At 40.9% G+C, this 22,405-nt stretch overlaps 1 protein-coding gene across 2 annotated transcripts; it reads left to right on the top strand.

The window, feature by feature from the left end:
- Positions 1-607: 607 nt before the first annotated feature.
- Positions 608-21,538, top strand: LOC127634767 (microtubule-associated protein RP/EB family member 2-like). 2 transcript variants are annotated; one of them, XM_052114444.1, is made up of 7 exons: positions 608-661; positions 7,700-7,827; positions 9,873-10,018; positions 12,303-12,519; positions 12,667-12,818; positions 19,196-19,354; positions 20,124-21,538. In XM_052114444.1, exons 2-7 carry the CDS (start codon positions 7,707-7,709, stop codon positions 20,196-20,198), a joined length of 870 nt encoding a protein of 289 aa, XP_051970404.1. In that variant the 5' UTR covers positions 608-661; positions 7,700-7,706; the 3' UTR covers positions 20,199-21,538. The 2 variants fall into 2 exon arrangements, with proteins under 2 accessions (XP_051970404.1, XP_051970403.1); XM_052114443.1 differs by lacking the exon at positions 608-661 and adding an exon at positions 4,525-4,785.
- Positions 21,539-22,405: the final 867 nt, after the last annotated feature.

The raw sequence follows: 22,405 nt of genomic DNA, 5'->3' as shown, positions 1-22,405 counted from the left end.
TTATATCAATGGCCATTTGAGAAAACTGTCAGGCTGAAATTTGCATGGTTAGGGGTTAAACAGGACAGGGAAATGTTGCACATGCAAAGCTAGCATTGTTCTTTTTTTTTTTTTTCACTTTTTTTTTTTTTTATAATAACAAACCTGGTTCAATAAAAGTTATTTAAATAATTACAAAATGCTAAATACTGATTTATTTGCCTTATATTTGTATATAGCTTACTTCTCACTGTCCCGGAATTTTCCAGTGAAACAAAAGCTTCTTAATCTGAATGCTGTCTTTTATCTATCTTATATATTCAAACACGCTATAAATAATCGCTAAATAAATTATTCCCTCTGATACATAAAAATATAAAACATCAGGCCACTTACAAACCTTTATTCAATGAGCAGCGCATTGCATTCCCATTGGTCGAAATCGCCAACATCCGTTCTACATACCAACCAATCACCTGATAAGAGGGAGGAGCCTGTGAGAGAAACGACATCTTTTACATCTTTCCGCCAATCAGCGGAAAGAAGGAAGGAGCGTCCGCCAATCAGCTGCAGGGGGCGGATCCGTGTTTTGTGTCTCTGGTACTCGGTGGGCGCTGGAGGCGGGTGGGGTGCGAACGGAGACGCGCAGCTGGTCTGGTAGGATTGACTGTTGCGTTTACGGGTGAGTCGAGTTTATATCAGGCGTTGTCTTTAAACTATTGCTGTGATTTTTATGGGGAGGGATTGGTCTTGTTCTGACAGGACTGAACCTTCTGGAAAGCATCTTTGAATATAATTGTTTCGGTCTGTAAATTCATAGATCATGCAGGCAGAGTAGCTCGTGAGCGTAGTAGCACCAGCTGTTTGCCCATTACATTAAAGTGCATTGATGGTTCGTTTATCTAAACTGTCACTTTTTATGTTTTATTATGGCGTTGTTAATAAAAGCACATTTTTGCTGACACATTCGTACTGTTTTATTTTGGTTTACATATTTTCCTTTTATAAAATCTGGGTTTGTGTGTTAAACTTATTAAGGTTTGTAACCAGCAAATTGATGTTGGACATTTAGTTCACATATTTGCATGAAAAAGTCAAAGATTTTAATGACTGTAAAGCCTTGAGGGGGGAAGGCAAGCCAACAAAAGACAATTGAACAGACTGGTGCAATTGAAATGCAATAATCCCAGCACAAACCGCTTAATGAATGAATGCATATGTTTAACACAGACACTTAAATCTGTCCTAGATGCATTTAATTCTAAATATTTTTGCCTTTTACTAATATGCTTTATGAAACTGAGTATAGTGGAACACGGATATATTGACCTGGCCATTTTGAGATCATATCATCAACCTGCTTGGCTGATAAAATTGAGTATCTGCATTATATATTGGCCATTGGAGGACCTGCACTACAGATATCGGGATCATTTGTTATATGATTAAATAAATGTATGGTTTAACATTTCCTCCAAGCTAAATATATGTTAAGAGATTTGTATGACAGCCATAATCTACACTAATCTATACCAGATTGTCTATACAAGTAGCTTTATCTTTACCAAGCTAAATGCACACAATCCCTTTTCTAAAATACAATTGATTGCACAGGCATGTTTGCAAACAACAACATTGACATTTAAGTGTTTGCTTTTAGCTATTCACTTAATTACCATCTTTCAATGTAATCATTGTCCATGCTCAATAATGCATTGCAGTGAGGTGTGCTGCCTGACCACTATATTTACTTTTACTATATTACCTAAAGCTAATCCTGTACAAAGGCAAATGCAATCAAGTCACTTTTAAATCCTAAACTCTTGAGTGTACCCTAAACATCTTATTGGCCCTGGCATTTTTGCCTTGGTTGAGAAGACTTCTCTGATTTCTTCTAATGTGCACATGCTCTTATTATATTTAAGAATGACTGATATGTACATTTGAACATTTTCCCTTTATCTAAAATGTGTTATACATCCGCTCCTTATATAATGGGTCTCTTGCATGCTGGCTCTCATTATTAGCAATAATACTTAATTGTCAGAATAGCACTGGTTTCATCATACAGTATGAAAACAATAATTTAAGGTATCAGACATTTTTGTTCAAAACATGCTGTGTAGATTCTTGGTCCCATCAGGAATAGTACAATTGCATCACAGACTGATTTGAATTAATATAATTTACTCTGGGACCATTTGCCAGAGACATACATTAAAGAGAAATATCTCACAGTCACAATTAGATTTGGTTTATAAACATCAAGGTTGAAGCTTGAGAGTTTGTTTTATCAGTGAGGACAAGTGTAAGTAAATTTCCTCACTAATGTGTTTTGTCTCGTAAATGTTAGCACTTGTAAAGAAAACTTAATTTATTATATAAATTAGGCTACTCGTTTGCTCATGACCTGGCAGGCCTTATTTATCTTAAAAACAAGGATTTGATTGGTTGGAAAGACTACATTGTAAATATGCCACACTACAGCCATTAACAAGAGCCATTTCTAAACATTGCACATTGTATATACAGTATAATAACTTAGAGCGATAACAGCGCTGTTGCAATGAAGAAGATTGGGCCACATGCCTCATCACATATAGACTAAATATTCTGCTTGCATCTAGAATGTAAATCTATTGCACATATCTGTTTGGATTGTGTGCATTGTATATACAATACATAGATAGGTAGGCCTATACATACACTCAAAATATATTTTTGACCCTTTTTAAAATGTATGCATTTAAACTACAAAATTCAATTGGGTATTTTTTAACAAAATTAATAATAAAAAAAAAATATTAAGCACTTATATTTAATATTAATATGGAACCATTTATTTATTTATTTTGTTAAAGATTACTCAATGAAATTCAATTTGATGGAATTTTGTTATGAAATTTAAATGTGTAGACAAAAAAATGATGTGTATACAGTATATGCATAGTATGGTTAAATATCTAAAAAACCTTTCTAGAACGTGCCAGGGTGATATTTTACCCCACGATCAAAAAAACTAAAAGATTGTGACATTATTTTCATTACAATTACATATTTCTCCCCACATTTTCCTACTTAGAAATATAAATTGAAATTAGTTGATATCATGAGAAAAGGCACCACCGACAGCAATAAAAAGCAGAAAAAACGACATTTTATATAATTACAGGATAACTCAGTTAGCATATGTGAATAGCATCAAAAACTAGCACAGGTGCAATAACATGCAGTTTTTTCACAAAGTGATATTTTATAAGTTAAATTTAAATGTATATATATATATATATATATATAGAGAGAGAGAGAGAGAGAGAGAGAGAGAGAGAGAGAGAGAATTAAGAAAATTAAGAGACCACTGCAAAATTACTATTTATAGGTATGTTTTCAGAAAATATATATCTTTTTTTTTATTCTATAAAGTACTGACAACATTTCTCCCAAATTCCAAATAAAAATATTGTCATTTATGTGCAGAAAATTACAACTGATCAAAATAGATGCAGTGTTTTCAGACCTCGAATAATGCAAAGAAAACAAGTTCATATAAATTTTTAAACAACACAATACTAATGTTTTAACTTATGAAGAGTTCAGAAATCAATATTTGGTGGAATAACCCTGATTTTCAATCACAGCTTTCATGTGTCTTGGCATGCCCTCTACCAGTCTTTCACATTACAGTTGGGTGACTTTATGCCACTCTTGGCGCATAAATTCAAGCAGCTCTGTCTTTGTTTGATGGCTTATGGAGATCCATCTTCCTCTTGATCACATTCCAATGGGGTTCAGGTCTAGAGATTGGGCTGGCATGACAGGGTCTTGATCCGGTGGTCCTCCATCCACACCTTGATTGACCTGACTGTGTGGCATGGAGCATTGTCCTGCTAGAAAAAACAATCCTCAGAGTTGGGGAACATTGTCAGAACAGAAGGAAGCAAGTTTTCTTCCAGGATAACCTTGTACGTGACTTGATTCATGTGTCCTTCACAAAGACGAATTTGCTAGATTCCAGCCTTGCTGAAGCACCCCCAGCAATCCTAACAAAATTGGAGGACATACGGCATATGCCCGCGTATGCCCTAGATTACACCACTGGTAGATTCCAACATTTCTGGAATTCAACACCTCTAATAGTCTATTAAAATATTTGTGCTTTGTGCTGCATGGTAGTATTTTTATTAAAATCTTTAAAATATCTGGATAAATGATTCATCATTGAGATTGAGTTAAGCAAACTCTAAAGTAAAAAAAAGAAAATGTAATGAGAAATGGGGAGGAAATGTGTTTAATGGTTTTAAAAATAGGTTTTTACGCAATAAATAAATAAAAACAATTTCCCCTTTTTTCCTCTTTTGATTTTAGGGTGAAACCTTGTGCATTTATAGTATACATGATATACACATATAATAAACCTAATACTTTATATATGCATTAAACCGAATGCATTAAACCTATAAGAAAAAAGTTCCTGGCTCAAGCAGAAATCACCCCTCCCATAGTCACATGACTGTCGTTCAGTGATTCGAATCAAGCACCAGTGAGGTCGCTGTTTAACCGGAGACACACACATCCACATACGCACACACACACACGGGAATTACTGAAAAGAAGCAGGCAGAAGGCAGGGAACAGCCCGACAGTCCCTTTCTTCGTCCGTTCGAGTATTTCACAGAGCCAAATGCCCGGTCCGATGCAAGCTCTGTCCCCCAATGGAGAGAACAACAACGACTTCATACCGGACAACAACGGCACCAACATCATTCCTTATAGAAAAAACACTGTTCGTGGAGAGCGCGCCTACAGGTAAACCATTGCCATTACCATCCGCCGGGGGCTTTACAAAGAAACCCCCGCGTTAACCGTACCGAAATCAACGCATTTAGCTGAAAATAGCACAATCACTCGGTTTAACCCATGCATTTCCAATGCACTCGTTCTGGGAGCCATAAACTCCCGTTATGGCTGCGTTAGATATCCAATGGTGGGGCTTTTCCTGAGTTCGCGATGGCGTTTCTCCCGATGGAGCAATCACAACAACAATCTTAAATGCATTTTAGTGAATGCATTCTTGCTTTTTGGCTTTTCTAAACATTGTGCATACGATTGTAAGATGGATACATGTTGGGATGTTTGTTGACAGGCAGCTTTCCCTGGTTCTGACAGTGCACGGCCTGTATGTTCACCAATCAGTCAGCCATTGCGCAATGTAATTGATTGCCTTTTTGCCCCAAAATGCGTTCAGATGTTTTATTTTGGCGTGCATATCGTCCCTAATTGTTGTTACTGTCTCTTGCTTGGGTTAAAATCATATCACATGTGTATTATAGGTCTATAAACGTGCTATGAGGCTGATTCTCATTGCTTTTGTTGACACTTAAAGGGATCTCCTGATTTTTCTGTCCTCCCCCCTTCATTCCAACATCTCACTAAACTGTTTATCTTTACTGCTAAATTTAGACGAATGTCTGCTGTTTAAGTAGAGCTACAGTAATGTCTGGAAATACTCTGTAAGCTTTTTAAAAGCTTGATAAATTAATAGGGTGGTGAATTTGTCCTCTTGGAATTCTAACACTGTTTTTGAAGAAATCTTATACAAGATATGTTGGTTTTCTTGAGGGATTTGGTTAATAATTAATGTGCACAAATGTGCACATTTATTTCATTATAAGATGGAAACCAAGGGGAGTGGATTTATTTGGTGTTTTCACATGCAATTGATTTCAAGGTGTATCTCAGTTGATTGCATTATTTGTGTAATACTTGCAAGTCCAGATATGTTTGTATGAGTGCACATGCTTAATCAGGGCCTATTAATGACTAGTTGTGGACAGCATTGCTTTTTTGCTCCTGTTAGGAGTTGTTGAAATAGACTTAAGCATCTGTGCTCTGTTGTCAGCTTTTAAATGTATACCTTTCACCAGATTTTTTCTTATTTAAATTTATAATTAATTGTAGTTACTTTTGATTGGGGAGTAGGTGTGCTTGCAGTCCTCTATGAAAACAATAGCATTTCAGAAGCTTATCTTTAACATGGTTGAGTGCCCCGTAGCTATACATTGGCACTTACATGTTAATTACCTAATTTACATTATGGTCTTTATGAGCAACATATAGCAACACTAGAGAGCTGAAAAGGTTCAGAGAACCTTAAATAAAGAGAATAAATCCAGTAACAAATGCTAAATATTCCAGTCTAGGGCCTTTGTTGTGTATGTAAAACTGGCGGATCCAACATGGGGATATCTATGTTAGATTTGTTCCCTTTGGGCTTTACTGTGCTTACCCTAAAGGAAAGGTTTACCCAAAAATGAAAATTCTGCCATCATTTACTCACCATCTTCTTTCTTCTGCAGAACTCAAATGACAATTTTTAAAACAACATCTCAGCTCTGTTTGTCCATTAGACAATGCATGAGAATGGTGACCAAAACTTTGAAGCTCCAAAAAGCACATAAAGGCAGCATAAAAAGAAATCCATATGACTCCAGTGGTTTAATCAGTGATCTAGTAGGTTTTGGGTTAGAATAGACCAAAATATAACTCATTTTTCACTATAAATCTCGACATCAACCGTGTCTAGGCACTGTCATGATTTTAAGCTCAATTACATTTCCTACTGCTTGATGCATAGATGGCACTAGGAAGTATAATCGAGCTTGAAATCATGATCACCATGGAGACTGCAAATTTTAAGATTTATAGTGAAAAAAAGCTGTTATATTTTTGTCAGTTCTCATCACAAACCAATTAGATCACTTCAGAAGACGTGGATTCGTTTGGATTACTATCACTTGCTTTGTATATGGACCTACTAAACTGAGATATTCTTCTAAAATCTTGGTTTGTGTCTAGCAGAAGAAAGAAAGTCATACACATATAAGATGTCACGAGGGTGAGTAAATGTTGAGATAATTAAAATTTTTTGGGTGAAATATCCCTTAAAGTTTCCTTGGCTACAGTTTGCATTCACATGGTCCAAAAAGTATTATAAGTACGTTAAGTGTATAATATTAGACATATTAGCGGACAGACATGAACAGGGTTCGGGTTAGAAATGGCCCAGATGTTTAAAATGTGGGGTAAAAGCTCCCTGTAGTATATTCTGGATATATTTTTAATCTCATCTATTGTTGGATTATATTTAATTCTGTTATCTTCTAGGCCTGTCTAATTTGGTGTTTAGAAAAGATATTGGCCATTTCAATTAATTGGTCCAACTTAAATATTTGACATTAATTGACAACAACCTCAGTTTTATGTGTCTTCATGTAAGTATTTGCCTCTTAAAATCAATTCCTGGGGCAAATATCACCCTGTAATAAAGTTATCAATACAAAAATGTGTACTCTGTCACCATTTATTCAACCTCATGTTGTTCCAAACCAGTATTACTTTTTTCTTCCATAGAGATGAGATGTTAGGCAGAATATTAGGGACTGACAGCCTCAGTCACCTTTTCAGTGTCATGCCATCTTTCTTTCTTTTGTCACAAATGCAAGTGAATGGTGACTGAGACTAACATGCTACCTAACACATCATTTTGTGTTCCATGGAAGCAAGAAAGTCAAACAGGTTTGGAAAGACACGAGGGTGAGTAAATGGTGCCAGAATGATCATTTTGGGGGACTTATCTCTTTAAGATAGACAGAGTTTGAACAGTCTTTTACATCTGTCCATAATTATGATGTTCATGATTATGTCCGTGTCTTGTTTACAGCTGGGGGATGGCGGTCAACGTGTATTCTACCTCAATCACCCAGGAGACTATGAGCAGGCATGACATCACGGCCTGGGTGAATGATCTGGTCAGTCTTAACTACACTAAAGTAGAGCAGCTGTCATCAGGTTAGTGAACAGTCAATTTAAACAAAGACTAACACTCATTACAGTCAAAGATTAGTAATCCCAATGGATTTACACTACAGCATTTTGTTTAGGCTCATCCACTTTTGCAAACGACTGCTGCTACCTTTCAACATTTGTGTTTTTCTTAATTACAAAAATATGATTTAATATGTTTAAATCATCAAATTGAATACAGTACACCAATGAAAGTTTTTTCTTAAGGGTCAGGCTAGTTGCAAATAGCTCTTTAAAGTAACAATTGCTCATATTTAACTTTTAACGATGTAACATGACAAGTATTTGATATCCTGTGGTGTGTGCATGCTTTACTTTATGTAAAACAATTTTAAGCAAATGTTCAAATTATTATTCATGTATTTTTATAACAAAATATTAATTTAGAGACTATTTGGGATATTTTTGTCACACCACAGGACCACTTAAAAGGATAGTTCACCCAAAAATGAAAATTCTCACCATTTACTCACCCTCATGCCATCAAAGATGTGTGACTTACTTTCTTCTGAAGAACACAAATTAATATTTTTAAAAGAATATCTCAGCTCTGTTGGTCCATACAGTGTAAATGAATGGTGTTTTGAATCTTCAAAAATCACATAAAGCTATCATTAAAGTAACCCAGTGGTTTAATCCATGTCTTCAGAAGTGATATGATAGGTGTGGGAGAGAAACAAATATCAATATGTCCTTTTTTTACCATAAATCTCCACTTTCACTTTCCCATTCTTCTCTTGCTTTTTGTATATTCGCAATATTCATGCATATTGCCACCTACTGGTCTGGGCTGGTCAAAGGTGGAGATTTATTGTAAAAAAAGACTTAAATATTGATTTGTTTCTCACCCAAACCAATCATATCGCTTCTGAAAACATAGATTTAAATACTGGAGTCTTATCGATACTTTTATGCTGCCTTTATGTGATTTTTGAAGAATAACGATTCTGACCACCATTCACTTGCATTGTATGGACCATCAGAGCTGAGATATTCTCCTATAAATCTCCTATAAGTCATACACGTCTTTGATGGCACGAGGGTGAGCAAATGATGAGAGAATTTTCATTTTTGGGTGAACTGTCCCTTCAAGTGAACTTCAGAAATGAAACTCCTGGAAATATAAAATTTTTATTAATTTCCAGGCTTTAAAAAAATTATGGAAATTCATGAAATCTTAAGTCATAAATCATGGACATTTCTCAATATAATATACAAATATACATGCAAATGTATATAAATTATTTAAAGTAAGGATATTAAAGTGAATATCTATTTTTCTTTATATTATGGTCTGTCTGTCGAGGATAACCATCAATGGGTCTCATTAGGTGGCAGATGTATAAGACACATTTTTCATCTTCAAGGGGCCGAATTCACATCTCAGGACTTTCGAAAGTAATATGCATTAATATTTATAACTATAAGAACAATTAACTATATAAATGCCCATACAAATGGAAACCGCTTGGAAATATCTTCAAAATAATGTTATCCGGTAATCCCGAAAGACTGCAAAAATCAAGGAAAATTTTGGGAAATTCGTTGGTCAAATGATTTGGAAACCCTCAATAGTAATAACCGTAGATGTTTGTGAACATACCACTTCTGTGCTCGAGACTCGTGTATGACATCACTTTGGAAACTGAGAACTTAATTTAGCTCAGTATAAGCACAAGTCAGGCCAGCGGTATTTAAAGATCTCCAAGACACTGAATATCCCCTGGAACAGGTCCAGTTCCACCTTTAAGACAGGCAAAGAACATTGATCTTCAGCAACTCAGCATTTTTAGCTTACTTCCAATGGAGCGCACTTTAAGTACCCCTTTTTTATTTCTTCTAATTGAGCTGATTGAGTTTATTGCTGATCTACATGAGTAAATTACACACTCAGATGACTGTGAGACTGAAACCAAATCTGATTGAAAGCTTTGGTGATGTTACTGAGATGCAAAATGAGTCCAGAACTGGATCCAAGATGTCGTTTAATGACTTGGTGAAACCCATTTCGTTTCTGCATCACTTTACAGGAGCGGCGTACTGTCAGTTCATGGACATGCTGTTTCCTGGCTGTATCAGTCTTAAGAAGGTGAAGTTTCAGGCCAAGTTGGAGCACGAGTACATCCACAACTTCAAACTCCTGCAGGCCTCTTTCAAGAGGATGAATGTTGACAAGGTGAGACAAACATGACTCTGTGATTTCTGTAGGAGCTTCATCTAGTCTGTGTTGGGGAAGAAATCCCAAAGAAGTTCTCTCATTTACTACATTATCAAGTAGGCCTTTGTGTAATTAAGGTCTGCAGATCTCCAATGAAAGTAGATATAGACGATAATCGGTTTGACCAATATATTTACAGTAACTGATGTTCTTTAATATTGGGTTTACAGATAATATTGGACACAAAAGACTTCCCATTTTAAATATTAAGTAGGGCAGTAAATGAGGCGCTTTAAACAAGTGTATATTGCAGCTAAGACTAGTCAAATTAATTATTTGTAGACATATAAGTTGTTAATGTGCCTAAAAGCTGAAATAAAAAAGTGACATTTTAAATAAAAATCGAAATGAAAGATCCATAAATTACAGTAATATTTGGATGGCTGTTGTCCACAAAACTGTACACATACTGTATCTCATCCCTTGTGTGTTTATTAGATATTTTCCTTATTTTACAGTAACTGTAACTGCATTGTGAATTAGAGGTCCATTTTGAAGATTCTCCTTTTAAAGATTGTAGTACTATTACACTAAATATGACTGTAAGACTCCATTAAACACATTTTTCCACACATTTAAATTGTCCACAGGAAATATGGATATCAAATGATAAAAGTGTGCATATTCAGTGTTAGTCTGCGTTTTAATAATAGTAAAGTAGTATTAAAGGATAAGTTCTCTCAGAAATAATAGTCTTTATTCTGTGTAACACAAAAGAAAATAATTTAGCCCAATGAATGTCTCATTTGCTGAATTCAATACAATGGCATTAAATAGTGACTCACTTAAAGGGATAGTTCACCCAAAAATTAATATTCTCTCATCATTTACTCACCCTCATGCCATCCCAGCTGTGTATGACTTTCTTTCTTCTGCAGAACACAAACAAAGATTTTAGAAGAATATCTCAGCTCTGTAGGTCCATACAATGCAAGTGAATGGTGACCAAAACTTTGAAGCTTCAAAAAGCACAAAAAGGCAGCATAAAAGTAATCCATTGTAAGTAATCCAAACTCCAGTGATTTTACTGTAGCCTCCGGAGACCCTAGCACGACATGTTTTCATTTTCCTTTTTGATTTGTAATTAGTAGCCCCTTTAAAAAAATTTTTTTTTTTAGAACAAATCGTTTTCCAAAAAATTATGTCCTCATATGGGGACAGCAGGACTGAGTTCATATTTTTAACACATTACAGCTTCACATTTTAACACATTACATTCTGTAAAGCTGCTTTGGAACAATGTGTTTTGGGGGAAAGCACAAATAAAAAACTACTGATAAAAATGATCTGACTGGATTTTACTTTTATGATTCAATGTTTGTTCTACTTTGCCAACAAACTCTCAATGTCCTGTCTTTGCACTGTCAAACAAACAAGTGATAGCCAGTGCTGAAGCATTTTACCCATCAGAAATTAGCATAAATAATTTTGATACTCAATCACTGCCAACCATGTTAAAATTACTATGCATGATTCATTCTTAATCTATGTTCTGATTTCCATTGTTCCATGTCTGGGAACCATGTCCTTATATCGCCATCTACTGTGCAGGGAGGAGAATATATCGCAAAAAAGGACTTAAATAAAGATCTGCTTGTCACCAACACCTATCATATCACTTCAGAAGACATGGATTAAACCAATAGAGTCATTTGGATTACTTTAATATTTCCTTTATGTGCTTTTTGGAGTTTTAAAGTTATGGCCACTGGTCACTTTCATTGAATGGACCTACAGAGCTGATATATTCCTCTTAAAATCCAAATTTGTGTTCTGCAGAAGAAAGAAAGTCACATCTGGGATGGCTTGAGGTTGAGTAAATGATGAGAGAATTGTTATTTTTGGGTGAACTTTCCTTTTAAGTCATTATTTATTCTCAGATCAAATCATTTACGTCCATAAACAGCTCTGAAATGTATTATGGTGGCTTCGTCAATAACTTCAAACCTCATTGGAGGTTTAGGGTTTGGAACAACAGTGATGTAAATTTGTAACTATTTGGATGAAACTCTTATAAGAACTGAGATGACATGCATATTTTGAAAAGAATGTGTAAAAGTAGATTAAACTCTCCTCTGATTGGAGAACACAACACGTTTCATCAAAATAAACCTTGTATTTCTAAACTGTATGCCTGTTAATTTAGGCAAAGCACAATTTCAGTTCTTTCTTTTTTTTTTTATGACAAGTATGATGTCATTTCCTTACTTTCACACTCAAATACTGTTTCCCTTCCTCTTAGATTATCCCAGTAGAGAAGCTTGTCAAGGGGCGATTTCAAGACAACCTGGACTTCATTCAGTGGTTTAAGAAGTTTTTTGATGCAAACTACGACGGGAAGGAGTATGACCCGGTCCAAGCCAGACAGGGCCAGGATGCCATCCCCCCTCCAGATCCCGGAGAGCAGATCTTCAACCTTCCCAAGAAATCCCTCCATGCTGCCAGCTCTCCCACTGCAGGTCAATTTTTTAATTGATTTAGTTTTGCTCCTACTCGAGCTATCTTTATTTAACCATTCATAATTAATCAACAGGCAAATTAGTATCTAGTAAATATTGAGCATCATCATTATGACATTTGTTAACTTTAAACCCATTTGTGTGTAGGAGCCACAAGGTCAGCCACTATAACACCTAAATCCTCCATCGCCACTTCCACCTCTCGACCCTCCTCTGCCAAAAAGATCCCTGTGATGTCATCGACACCCGCTAAGGGCGAGAAGGAGCTGGAAGCTCAAGTAACACAACTAAATGACCAGGTGGACAGCAGCAATGTTATTAACATTTATTAAAGTGTTTAAATAGACCATTCCAGCAATAATCAAATGCATAATCAAGCCTAAATAAATCATGAGAAAAGATGCTTATTTAGCAGATATAAGACAGAATGCAGTATGCATTCTGTCTTATATCTGCTAAATAAGCATCTTTTCTCATGATTTATGGAGTGCGTACTCCAGGTAAGGAAGGTGGTATTGCCCCAAGTGAAGGAGTTCAAGTACCTCGGGGTCTTGTTCACGAGTGAGGGGACAATGGAGCGGGAGGTTGGCCGGAGAATCGGGGCAGCGGGGGCGGTATTGCACTCGCTCTATCGCACCGTTGTCACGAAAAGAGAGCTGAGCCGGAAGCAAAGCTCTCGATCTACCGGTCAATTTTTGTTCCTACCCTCACCTATGGTCATGAAGGTTGGGTCATGACCGAAAGAACTAGGTCACGAGTACAATCGGCCGAAATGGGCTTCCTCAGAAGGGTGGCGGGCTTCTCCCTTAGAGATAGGGTGAGGAGCTCAGTCATCCGTGAGGAGCTCGGAGTAGAGCCGCTGCTCCTTTGTGTCAAAAGAAGTCAGTTGAGGTGGTTTGGGCATCAGGTAAGGATGCCCCCTGGTCGCCTCCCTAGGGAGGTGTTTCAGGCACGTCCAGCTGGAAGGAGGCCTCGGGGAAGACCCAGGATTAGGTGGAGAGTTTACATCTCCACACTGGCCTGGGAACGCCTCGGGGTCCCCCAGTCAGAGCTGCTTAATGTGCCTCGGGATAGGGAAGTTTGGGGCCCCCTGCTGGAGTGACTGCCCCCGTGACCTGACTTCGGATAAGCGGTTGAAGATGGATGGATGGATGGAAGACAGAATGCATTAAATAAAAAATGGTCTAGGGATTTTTAGGCATCATTTTGGGCACTTTCATTTGCCAATTTTATCCAAAGCAGGAATATAAGCGATTTGTCATACAAACTTTTGAGCTGCCTACTTAGACAGCATTATTGGGTATCTCAGGCTGTCTACCTTAACACCATTTTGGTGCCCCCCCACATTGACCACTTAATTCTCCAAATGCCTCCACACGTATTTTGTCCTGGCACCGACTGTGCATTTTTGGTACCTATAGTGAGCTGCCTTCTTAGACAGCATTTCAGGGCATCATAGGCGTGCGACATTCTTAGACTAAGAATAAGCCGTGCGTCCCTGTGCGGATCAGAGGCAGTCCTCCGGTCCCTGGCAGACGGAATGCCCCACAGCATTCTCGGGGAACAGAAGGGGTCTCCCCTGCCCCTGGCATCGGTTCTCCCCGCTCCAGGCGGTCGGCCGGTAGCCCCTCCCCGCTTGCGGTCGGCGGTCCTCTCTTTAGCGGCTGGTAGGGGTCTGCCCCTGGCAGTGTGCCTGACCGGTCCAGGCGGTTGGCTAGGAGCCCCTTCTCCCCTCGCGGTCAGCATCCGTTCCTCCGCTTCCAGGTGGCCGGGCTCCTCCGTAACCCGGCAGATGGCCGCGGCTGCTCCATTGGGGTGGATGGTAGCGGCAAGTTCTCCACTACGACGTATCCCTCCTTCTTCCCGGGTTTCGGCACCAGTGTAAAGGAATCAATGGAAAGGAGGAGGCGAGAACCGGCTTGACAATATAAATAATATTTAATTATGAACTTAACACAAAGGCCGTAAACACTCTCTCTCTTACTCACCCATCTTGGAGGCTTGATTAGCCTGATAAGGGACCGAGTGTGTAGAATCACGACCCGGCCCCACTCTCCGCCCTGTCACATCTACATATAAAGCATTTTGAGTACCTAGTAAGCTGCCTTCTTAGACAGTATTTCTGGACATCTTGTAAGCTGCCTACCTTGACAGCATTTTTTGGGAAATTATAGACCGTCTGCGTAGAAAGTGTTTTTTGACATAATAGGCTTTTAACCTAGACAGCATTTTGTGCACTTAGAACGCTACATACTTTGACAGCATTTTTGGGCATTATAGGCTGTCTATTTATACAGCTGTTATGAACGAGCAGCGAAGGCAGACGAGGAGATGCGGATCCAGTTGCAGTTCAACTTTATTTCATAAACAAACAGGCAAAACACAAAGGAAAACCCTCAATGGGGAAATAAACATAAAACTAGAAAACACGGGCAGGGAACACACACCAGGCTAACAACATTCAACGAACGACAAGGAGTGAACAAAAAGCAGGGCTTAAATACACAGGGAGTGATAATACAAATGATAAACAGGTGTGAACAATGACACAAAATGGCAGTGAAGATGGCAGGAGGATTCTGGGAAGTGTAGTTCTTAAACAAAGACAAGTGAACATGAAGGCTAACACAGAGACTAAGGAGCTACACAAGGGACAAAAGTGAAAACTAAGGAAAGCAAAGGTGACAAAAATGGCAGACAAAGGGCAACAGTGAAACAAGAGAAGGAATTTCTAACATAGCCCCCCCCCCCCTCAAGGATCGGATTCCAGACGATCACAGTGACATAAAACAAAACAAAAAATGTCCATGACTGGGGGGGAGCTTGAGGTGGGCAGACAGACCAAGGGGGCAACAACGGGCAGACAGGCAGTCCAGGGGGCAACGAAGGGCAGGCAGGAAGTCCAAGGGGGCAACAAGGGCAGGCAGGAAGTCCAAGGGGGCACAGATGGCAGGCAGGAAGTCCAAGGGGGCACAGATGGCAGGCAGGAAGTTCCAGGGGGCACAAAGGGCAAGGACAGGTTCAGGTGGTCTGGGAGCTGGCCACCAGGCAAGGACAGGTTTGGGGAACCTGGGAGGAGGCCACTGGACAGGGACTGGGTCAGGGGGCCTTGGAAGAGGCCACAGGACGGGAACAGGGTCAGGAGGCCTGGGAGGAGGCCACAGGACAGGACGGTCGGACCTGGAAGGCTCTGGCGGCGGAGCCGTAGGAGGCTCTGGAGGTGAAGCCGTAGGAGGCTCGGGAGGCGGAGCCGTAGGAGGCTTGGGAGGCTCTGAGGGCGGAGCCGAGGGAGGCTCAGCTGAGGGAGGCTCTGGAGGCGGAGCTGAGGGAGGCTCAGAGGCCTCAGGGGGCGGAGCCGTGGGAGGCTCAGGAGGCAGAGCCGAGGGAGGAGGAACCATGGAAAGCTCGGGAGGCTCAGGGGGCAGGGCCGTGGGAGGCTCAGGAGGCAGAGCAGAGGGAGGCTCGAGAGGCGGAGCCCTGGGAATCTCGGGAGGAGGAGCCTTGGCAGACTCGAGAGACTTGAGAGATGGAGCCCTGGGAGGAGGAGCCCTGGGAGGCTCAAGAGACTTGAGGGGTGGAGCCCTGGGAGGCTCGAGAAGCTTGAGAGGCGGAGCACTGGGAGGCTCGGGAGACTTGAGAGGCGGAGCCCTGGAAGGCTCAAGAGGAGCCCTGGGAGGCTCGAGAGGCTTGAGAGGCGGAGCCCTGGGAGGCTTGAGAGGCGGAGCCCTGGGAGGCTCGGGAGGCGGAGCTCTGGAAAGCTCGGGAGGCGGAGCTCTGGAAAGCTCGGGAGGCGGAGCTCTGGAAAGCTCGGGAGGCTCGGAAGGCGGAGCTCTGGAGGCTCGGGAGGCGGAGCTCTGGAGGCTCGGGAGGCGGAGCTCTGGAGGCTCGGGAGGCGGAGCTCTGGAAGGCTCGGGAGGCTCGGAAGGCGGAGCTCTAGGAAGCTTGGGAGGCGGAGCTCTGGAAAGCTCGGGAGGCGGAGCTCTGGAAAGCTCAGGAAGCTCAGAAGGCGGAGCTCTGGAAAGCTCAGGAAGCTCGGGAGGCGGAGCTCTGGAAAGCTCGGGAGGCAGAGCTCTGGAAAGCTCGGGAGGCAGAGCTCTGGAAAGCTCGGGAGGCGGAGCTCTGGAAAGCTCGGGAGGCGCAGGCTCTAGGACGGGCATGACCATTGGCGCTGGCTTTTGGTCAGTCCTGGCTATTGGCGTTGGCCCAGGAACGGTCGAGGCTACAGGCGCTGGCTCAGGGACGGTCGAGGCTACAGGCGCTGGCTCAGGGACGGTCGAGGCTACAGGCGCTGGCTCAGGGACGGTCGAGGCGACAGGCGACAGGCACTGGCTCGCTGACCTCTGAGGCGACAGGCACTGGCTCGCTGACTGTGGTATGCGCTGGCTTGGGTTCGCTGACCGTGGCTGAGGAAGGCTCTGGCTCGCAGACCGGGGCAGGCGAGGGCTCTGGCTCGCTGACCGTAGCTGACGAGGGCTCTGGCTCGCAGACCGGGGCAGGCTCTGGCTCTGGCTCGCTGACCGGGGCAGGCGAGGGCTCTGGCTCGCTGACCGGGGCAGGCGAGGGCTCTGGCTCGCTGACCGGGGCAGGCGAGGGCTCTGGCTCGCTGGCCGTGGCAGGCGTGGGCTCTGGCTCGCTGGCCGTGGCAGGCGGAGACTGGGGAGCAGAAGCCTTTCCTCTTCTCCTCCTCCGCCGGGCAGACGAAGTGGACCGTGCAGGCTCACTGACCAAGGCAGGCGTGAAGGTACGAACCACGGGCGAGTGGAGGGTTATTACTGTGGGAGGAGTGGCAGAGTTCTCCTCGATGGCCTCACAGTTAACGGCGAACCACAGGCCAGCAGAGTCTCCTCCACCGAACGCGTGGAGCGCCCAGCCGCTGCTGCCTGTGGCAATTGCTCCTTAAGTGCAGGGTGCAGATTGCGCCTGAAGAAGACCACCAGAGAGGAGTCCGGGAAATCCGAGATACCCGCCAGCTTAAGGAAGTCGCGGATATGGTCCTCTATAGGGCGGTCCTCTTGCTTCAAGCAGAGCAGGTGGAAGTTTGCTCGTTGAACCACTGGATCCATAGTGTGGTCGTTCGTTCTGTTATGAACGAGCAGCGAAGGCAGACGAGGAGATGCGGATCCAGTTGCAGTTCAACTTTATTTCATAAACAAACAGGCAAAACACAAAGGAAAACCCTCAATGGGGAAATAAACAAAACTAGAATACACGGGATGGAACACACACCAGGCTAACAACATTCAACAAACGACAAGGAGTGAACAAAAAGCAGGGCTTAAATACACAGGGAGTGATAATACAAATGATAAACAGGTGTGAACAATGACACAAAATGGCAGTGAAGATGGCAGGAGGATTCTGGGAAGTGTAGTTCTTAAACAAAGACAAGTGAACATGAAGGCTAACGCAGAGACTAAGGAGCTACACAAGGGACAAAAGTGAAAACTAAGGAAAGCAAATGTGACAAAAATGGCAGACAAAGGGCAACAGTGAAACAAGACAAGGAATTCCTAACAACAGCGTTTTGGGGCATCATATGCTGTCTTCCTAGACAGCATTTTTTGGCACTTAATGAGTAGTCTACATAGACAGCATTTTGGGAATCTACCTAGACACTCCTTTGACAACATTTTTGGGAATCATAGGCTGCACCCGGGGAGCTGACAGCATTTTTGGTGCCTAATGAGCAACCTTCTTAGACAGCATTTATTGGACATTATAGGCTGTCTACATATAAAGCATTTTGAGTACCTAGTAAGCTGCCTTCTTAGAAAGCATCATTGGGCATCTTGTAAGTTGCCTACCTAGACATAATTTTTATTTTAATTGTTTTTAATTTTCTCCCCAATTTGGAATGCCCAATTCCCAATGCCCAATTCCCAATGTGCTCAATGCGTGGTAGTGTAGTGACTCAATCCAGGTGGCGGAGGACGAATCTCAGTTGCCTCCGCATCTGAGACGGTCAATCCGCGCATTTTATAACATGGCTTGTTGAGTGCATTACTGCAGAGACATAGTGCATGAGGAGCCTTCACACCATTCACCGCGGCATCCACGCACATCTCACCACACACCCCACCGAGAAAGAACCACATTATAGCGACCACGAGGAGGTTACCCCATGTGTCTCTACCCTCCCTAGCAACTGGGCCAATTTGGTTGCTTAGGAGACCTGGTTGGAGTCACTCAGCACACCCCGGGATTTGAACTTATGAACTCCAGGAGTTGTAGTCAGCGTCTTTACTCATTGAGCTACCAGGCCCCTCCTAGACATAATTTTTGAAACCTAGTGTGCAACAATCTGAGACAGCATTTTGGACATCATCGACTGTCTACCTAGACAGCATGCTTAAGTAACTAGTGAGCAGTTTATGTAACTTACTCAAATAACCTCTTTTGGCCTCTTAGTTAGAGGCCCTAGACAGCAGGCACATTTTTGGGCATCATTCATAGGCTGTCTGCCTGCACCCGGTGAGCTGACAGCATTTTAGGACACCTTGTTAGGTTTTGACACACAGCTAGGAGGGAGCTAGCAGGGAGCATTCAACTACCAAACATTATAGTCTCTCTGTCAGTTTTGAAGACTGTGTAGCTGCAGTAGAAGTCTTTTATTTCTCAATATTAGCTTATTCCTGGCCATCTCCAACTCTGTTTCTCTCTCTTCTGCTACATGTAGCTGAACACATTAAAGTTAGCACTAGAAGGAATGGAGAAGGAACGGGATTTCTACTTTGGGAAGCTGAGAGAGGTTGAGCTGTTGTGTCAGGAGCAGGGTCAGGACAACGGCCCCTTTGTGGACAAACTCATGGAGGTGCTTTACTCTGCAGACGACCAGGTGAGTCCTTCTCATTGTTTGAGTTTTACATTTAAAAGCTTAAAAAGTTTTAAAGGAAATTTTCACCCAAAAATGAAAATTCTCATAATTTACTCACCCTCACGCTGTTACGATCCCTTGTTGTCTGCCCCGTGTTTTCTGTTTCACGTTCCATGTCACGTTTTCCTTGTTGTCTGCCCCGTGTTTGCAGACCGGGGCAGGCGTGGGCTCTGGCACGCCTGCCCCGGTCTGCGAGCCAGAGCCCACGCCTGCCCCAGTCTGCAAACACGGGGCAGACAACAAGGGATCGTAACACACGCCATCCCAGATGTGTATGATTTTTTTTCTTCGGCAGAATACAAACAAAGTTTTTACGATGTACAGTGAAAAAGAAATTATATTCTGTACAGTTCTCACCCAAAACTGATTGGATCACTGAAGTCTTATGAATTACTTTTATGCTGCCTTTATGTGATATTTGGAGCTTCAAAGTTCTGGCCAGCATTCATTTGCATTGTATGGACCTAAAGAGCTGAGATATTGTTTTAAAATCTTCTGTTGTGTTCTGCAGAAGAAGAATATTCTGACAACCTCAAACAAAATACAAAAACATTTATTTCAAAAGAGCAAATTATTATTTATTTTTTTATGATGATGATATGGCTCCTTTAATCGAGTGCCTCCATCTCATAAATAGTAGAGACTTTTGATGAGCTACGATAATGATATGATAGGATTTTCACAAACAGCTAACAACAACAAACAACTACATGTGTATTTATGTGTGCAGGAGGCAGGTGGTGAAGAACACGAGGCTCCGGCTCAGGAGGAGGACGTCCCTGACGACACACAGGACGAATACTGAACGGCTGTCAATCAACAGACACCTGAACATACATTCACCCAGCCAGTGAACTGTTTTTGGGTTATTCATTTCCCCCCACTCATCATGGTTTATTGTTCATTTGCTCTCTTGATGAAGGACTGAGACAAATTGGCCATATTGGAGGCAAAAATCATCATTCACTTTTTTGTTGTTTTAAATTTGAAGCCCGTATGTACTTGTTACCTGATGACAGCTTAAATGATAACTACTGCACAGCGCAACTGCATTCAATTTTTATTTTGGCAGAAGCAAGTTTTTTTTTTAGTCTTACCAGACTGATGGAGCATGGGCCCTTTTTTATTCTGTGCGATTTCTGCTCTTATCATTTGCTGTTTGTGTTACTCAGGTTTTAATTTTGTCATTTCAAAAATTTGCAATAAGAGTAGTCCATTTGTGCTGTAAAAATACCATTTGTGAAAAAAGCTCACCTCACTATTAAATCTCTTACAAAAATTGGCTATGGTAGCCATATTTGGTGCCAAAATGCCATAGCTACTACAGTTATTGTTACTACAATGAAACTAGTAACTTGGTATTGGACACCATTGTAATAAAATAAACTAAGGACAAAAAAATCAATTAAAATGAAACAAGATGATAAAAAAGTGTTCTGAAAGCTTTAATTTAATACTGATTTATTTTTGTTATACAGTAGTAACAAGGACTGTATTGACTTTGGTATTTTGGTTGGAATTGTGGCTACATTTGCACATTTTTAAGCACTGCTGCCTGAAATAAAATTATAAGCTTTATAGCTAAATGGATCGTGGTTCTATGTATGGGAATATAAAACCCATGCTATTAAAGAAGCTTTGTTTTTTAGTGCATTTTTTTTTTTATTTTATTTTGTGGCTAAATGTGTCTCAACTTCACAGGGGTGAAAGCCAATCACAGTGTTTGATATACAGCATTTCATTTTGAGCTGTGCAATCTGTACTCTGCAACTAGATATGTTACGTTTTATTTTAAATGTACAGTTATAAAAACAGACATCATCTGAAGAAAATGATGCGTAATGCAATTTTTTTAACTGTTGTTCTAAAGCACAGGTCTTAGCAGAAGGTCTTCTGAACAGAAACAAATTTTCTTGTTATCTCCTGATACTCGTCAATATTCTCCACAGGTCAAAGCTTATGTCATTTACTATTGTGTACAATGAAAGGAATGTAAACATATGTACTGTTAATAATTATAAATAGACAATGTGTTTTCTTTTTATTTCCCTTTCAGGATCTCCTCTTATGCATTCCCCAAATGTGTTGCATGTTTGCATATTATTTGTGAATAACTTGACCTGCTTTTTACATATTTAATAAAAAAGAAGAAAAAAAAACTGTTTATGTTTAATTTCCTGTTTAAGTTATGACCTATGTCATCTTTAATAATAGAATACAACTATAAAAATGGGTATGGCACCTATTTAGAGTGAAACTATTTGTTTTATCTTATTAATTGAACATTGGTGTCTTTTATTCTAACTCCTCTTAAATAATATAATATACACTGGCATCCAAAAGTCTGGAATAATGTACAGATTTTGCTCTTATGGAAAGAATATGGTACTTTTATTCACCAAAGTGGCATTCAACAGATCACAATGTATAGTCAGGACATTAATAACATGAAAAATTACTATTACAAATTGAAAAACATGTTCAGAACTTCTTAAACTACTTCAAAAAGATCCTCCACATGCAGCAATGACAGCTTTGCAGATCCTTGTTATTCTAGCTGTCAGTTTGTCCAGATACTCAGGTGACCTTTCACCCCACACTTCCTGTTGCACTTGCCATAGATGTGTCTGTCTTATCGGGCACTTCTCACGCACCTTACAGTCTAGCTGATCCCACAAAAACTCAATGGGGTAAAGATCCATAACACTCTTTTCCAATTATCTGTTGTCCAATGTCTGTGTTTCTTTGCCCACTCGAACCTTTCCTTTAAGTATTTCTGTTTCAAAAGCTGCTTTTTCTTCGCAGTTCTTCCCATAATGTCTGCACACCTAAGCCTTCTTCTTAAACATGAAACTTGTGTTGAGCAGGTAGAATTCAATGAAGCTGTCAGCGGAGGACATGTGAGGTGTCTATTTCTCAAACTAGAGACTCTGATATACTTATCCTCTTGTTTAGTTGCACATCTGGTCTTCCACATCTCTTTCTGTCCTTGTTAGAGACAGTTGTCATTTG

Source organism: Xyrauchen texanus, chromosome 42 (genome assembly GCF_025860055.1).
Source record: "Xyrauchen texanus isolate HMW12.3.18 chromosome 42, RBS_HiC_50CHRs, whole genome shotgun sequence".
Lineage (NCBI taxonomy): Eukaryota > Metazoa > Chordata > Actinopteri > Cypriniformes > Catostomidae > Xyrauchen > Xyrauchen texanus.
Note: the sequence above shows the minus strand (reverse complement) of the source record. Positions and strands in the feature narration are given on the sequence as shown.

Coding starts and splice junctions, on each gene's coding strand:
- LOC127634767 (XM_052114443.1), top strand. CDS start 4,661: ATGCCCGGTCCGATGCAAGCTCTGTCCCCCAATGGAGAGAACAACAAC. Junction 7,828..9,872: donor AGTAGAGCAGCTGTCATCAG/GTTAGTGAACAG, acceptor ATCACTTTACAG/GAGCGGCGTACTGTCAGTTC. Junction 12,819..19,195: donor TAACACAACTAAATGACCAG/GTGGACAGCAGC, acceptor TGCTACATGTAG/CTGAACACATTAAAGTTAGC.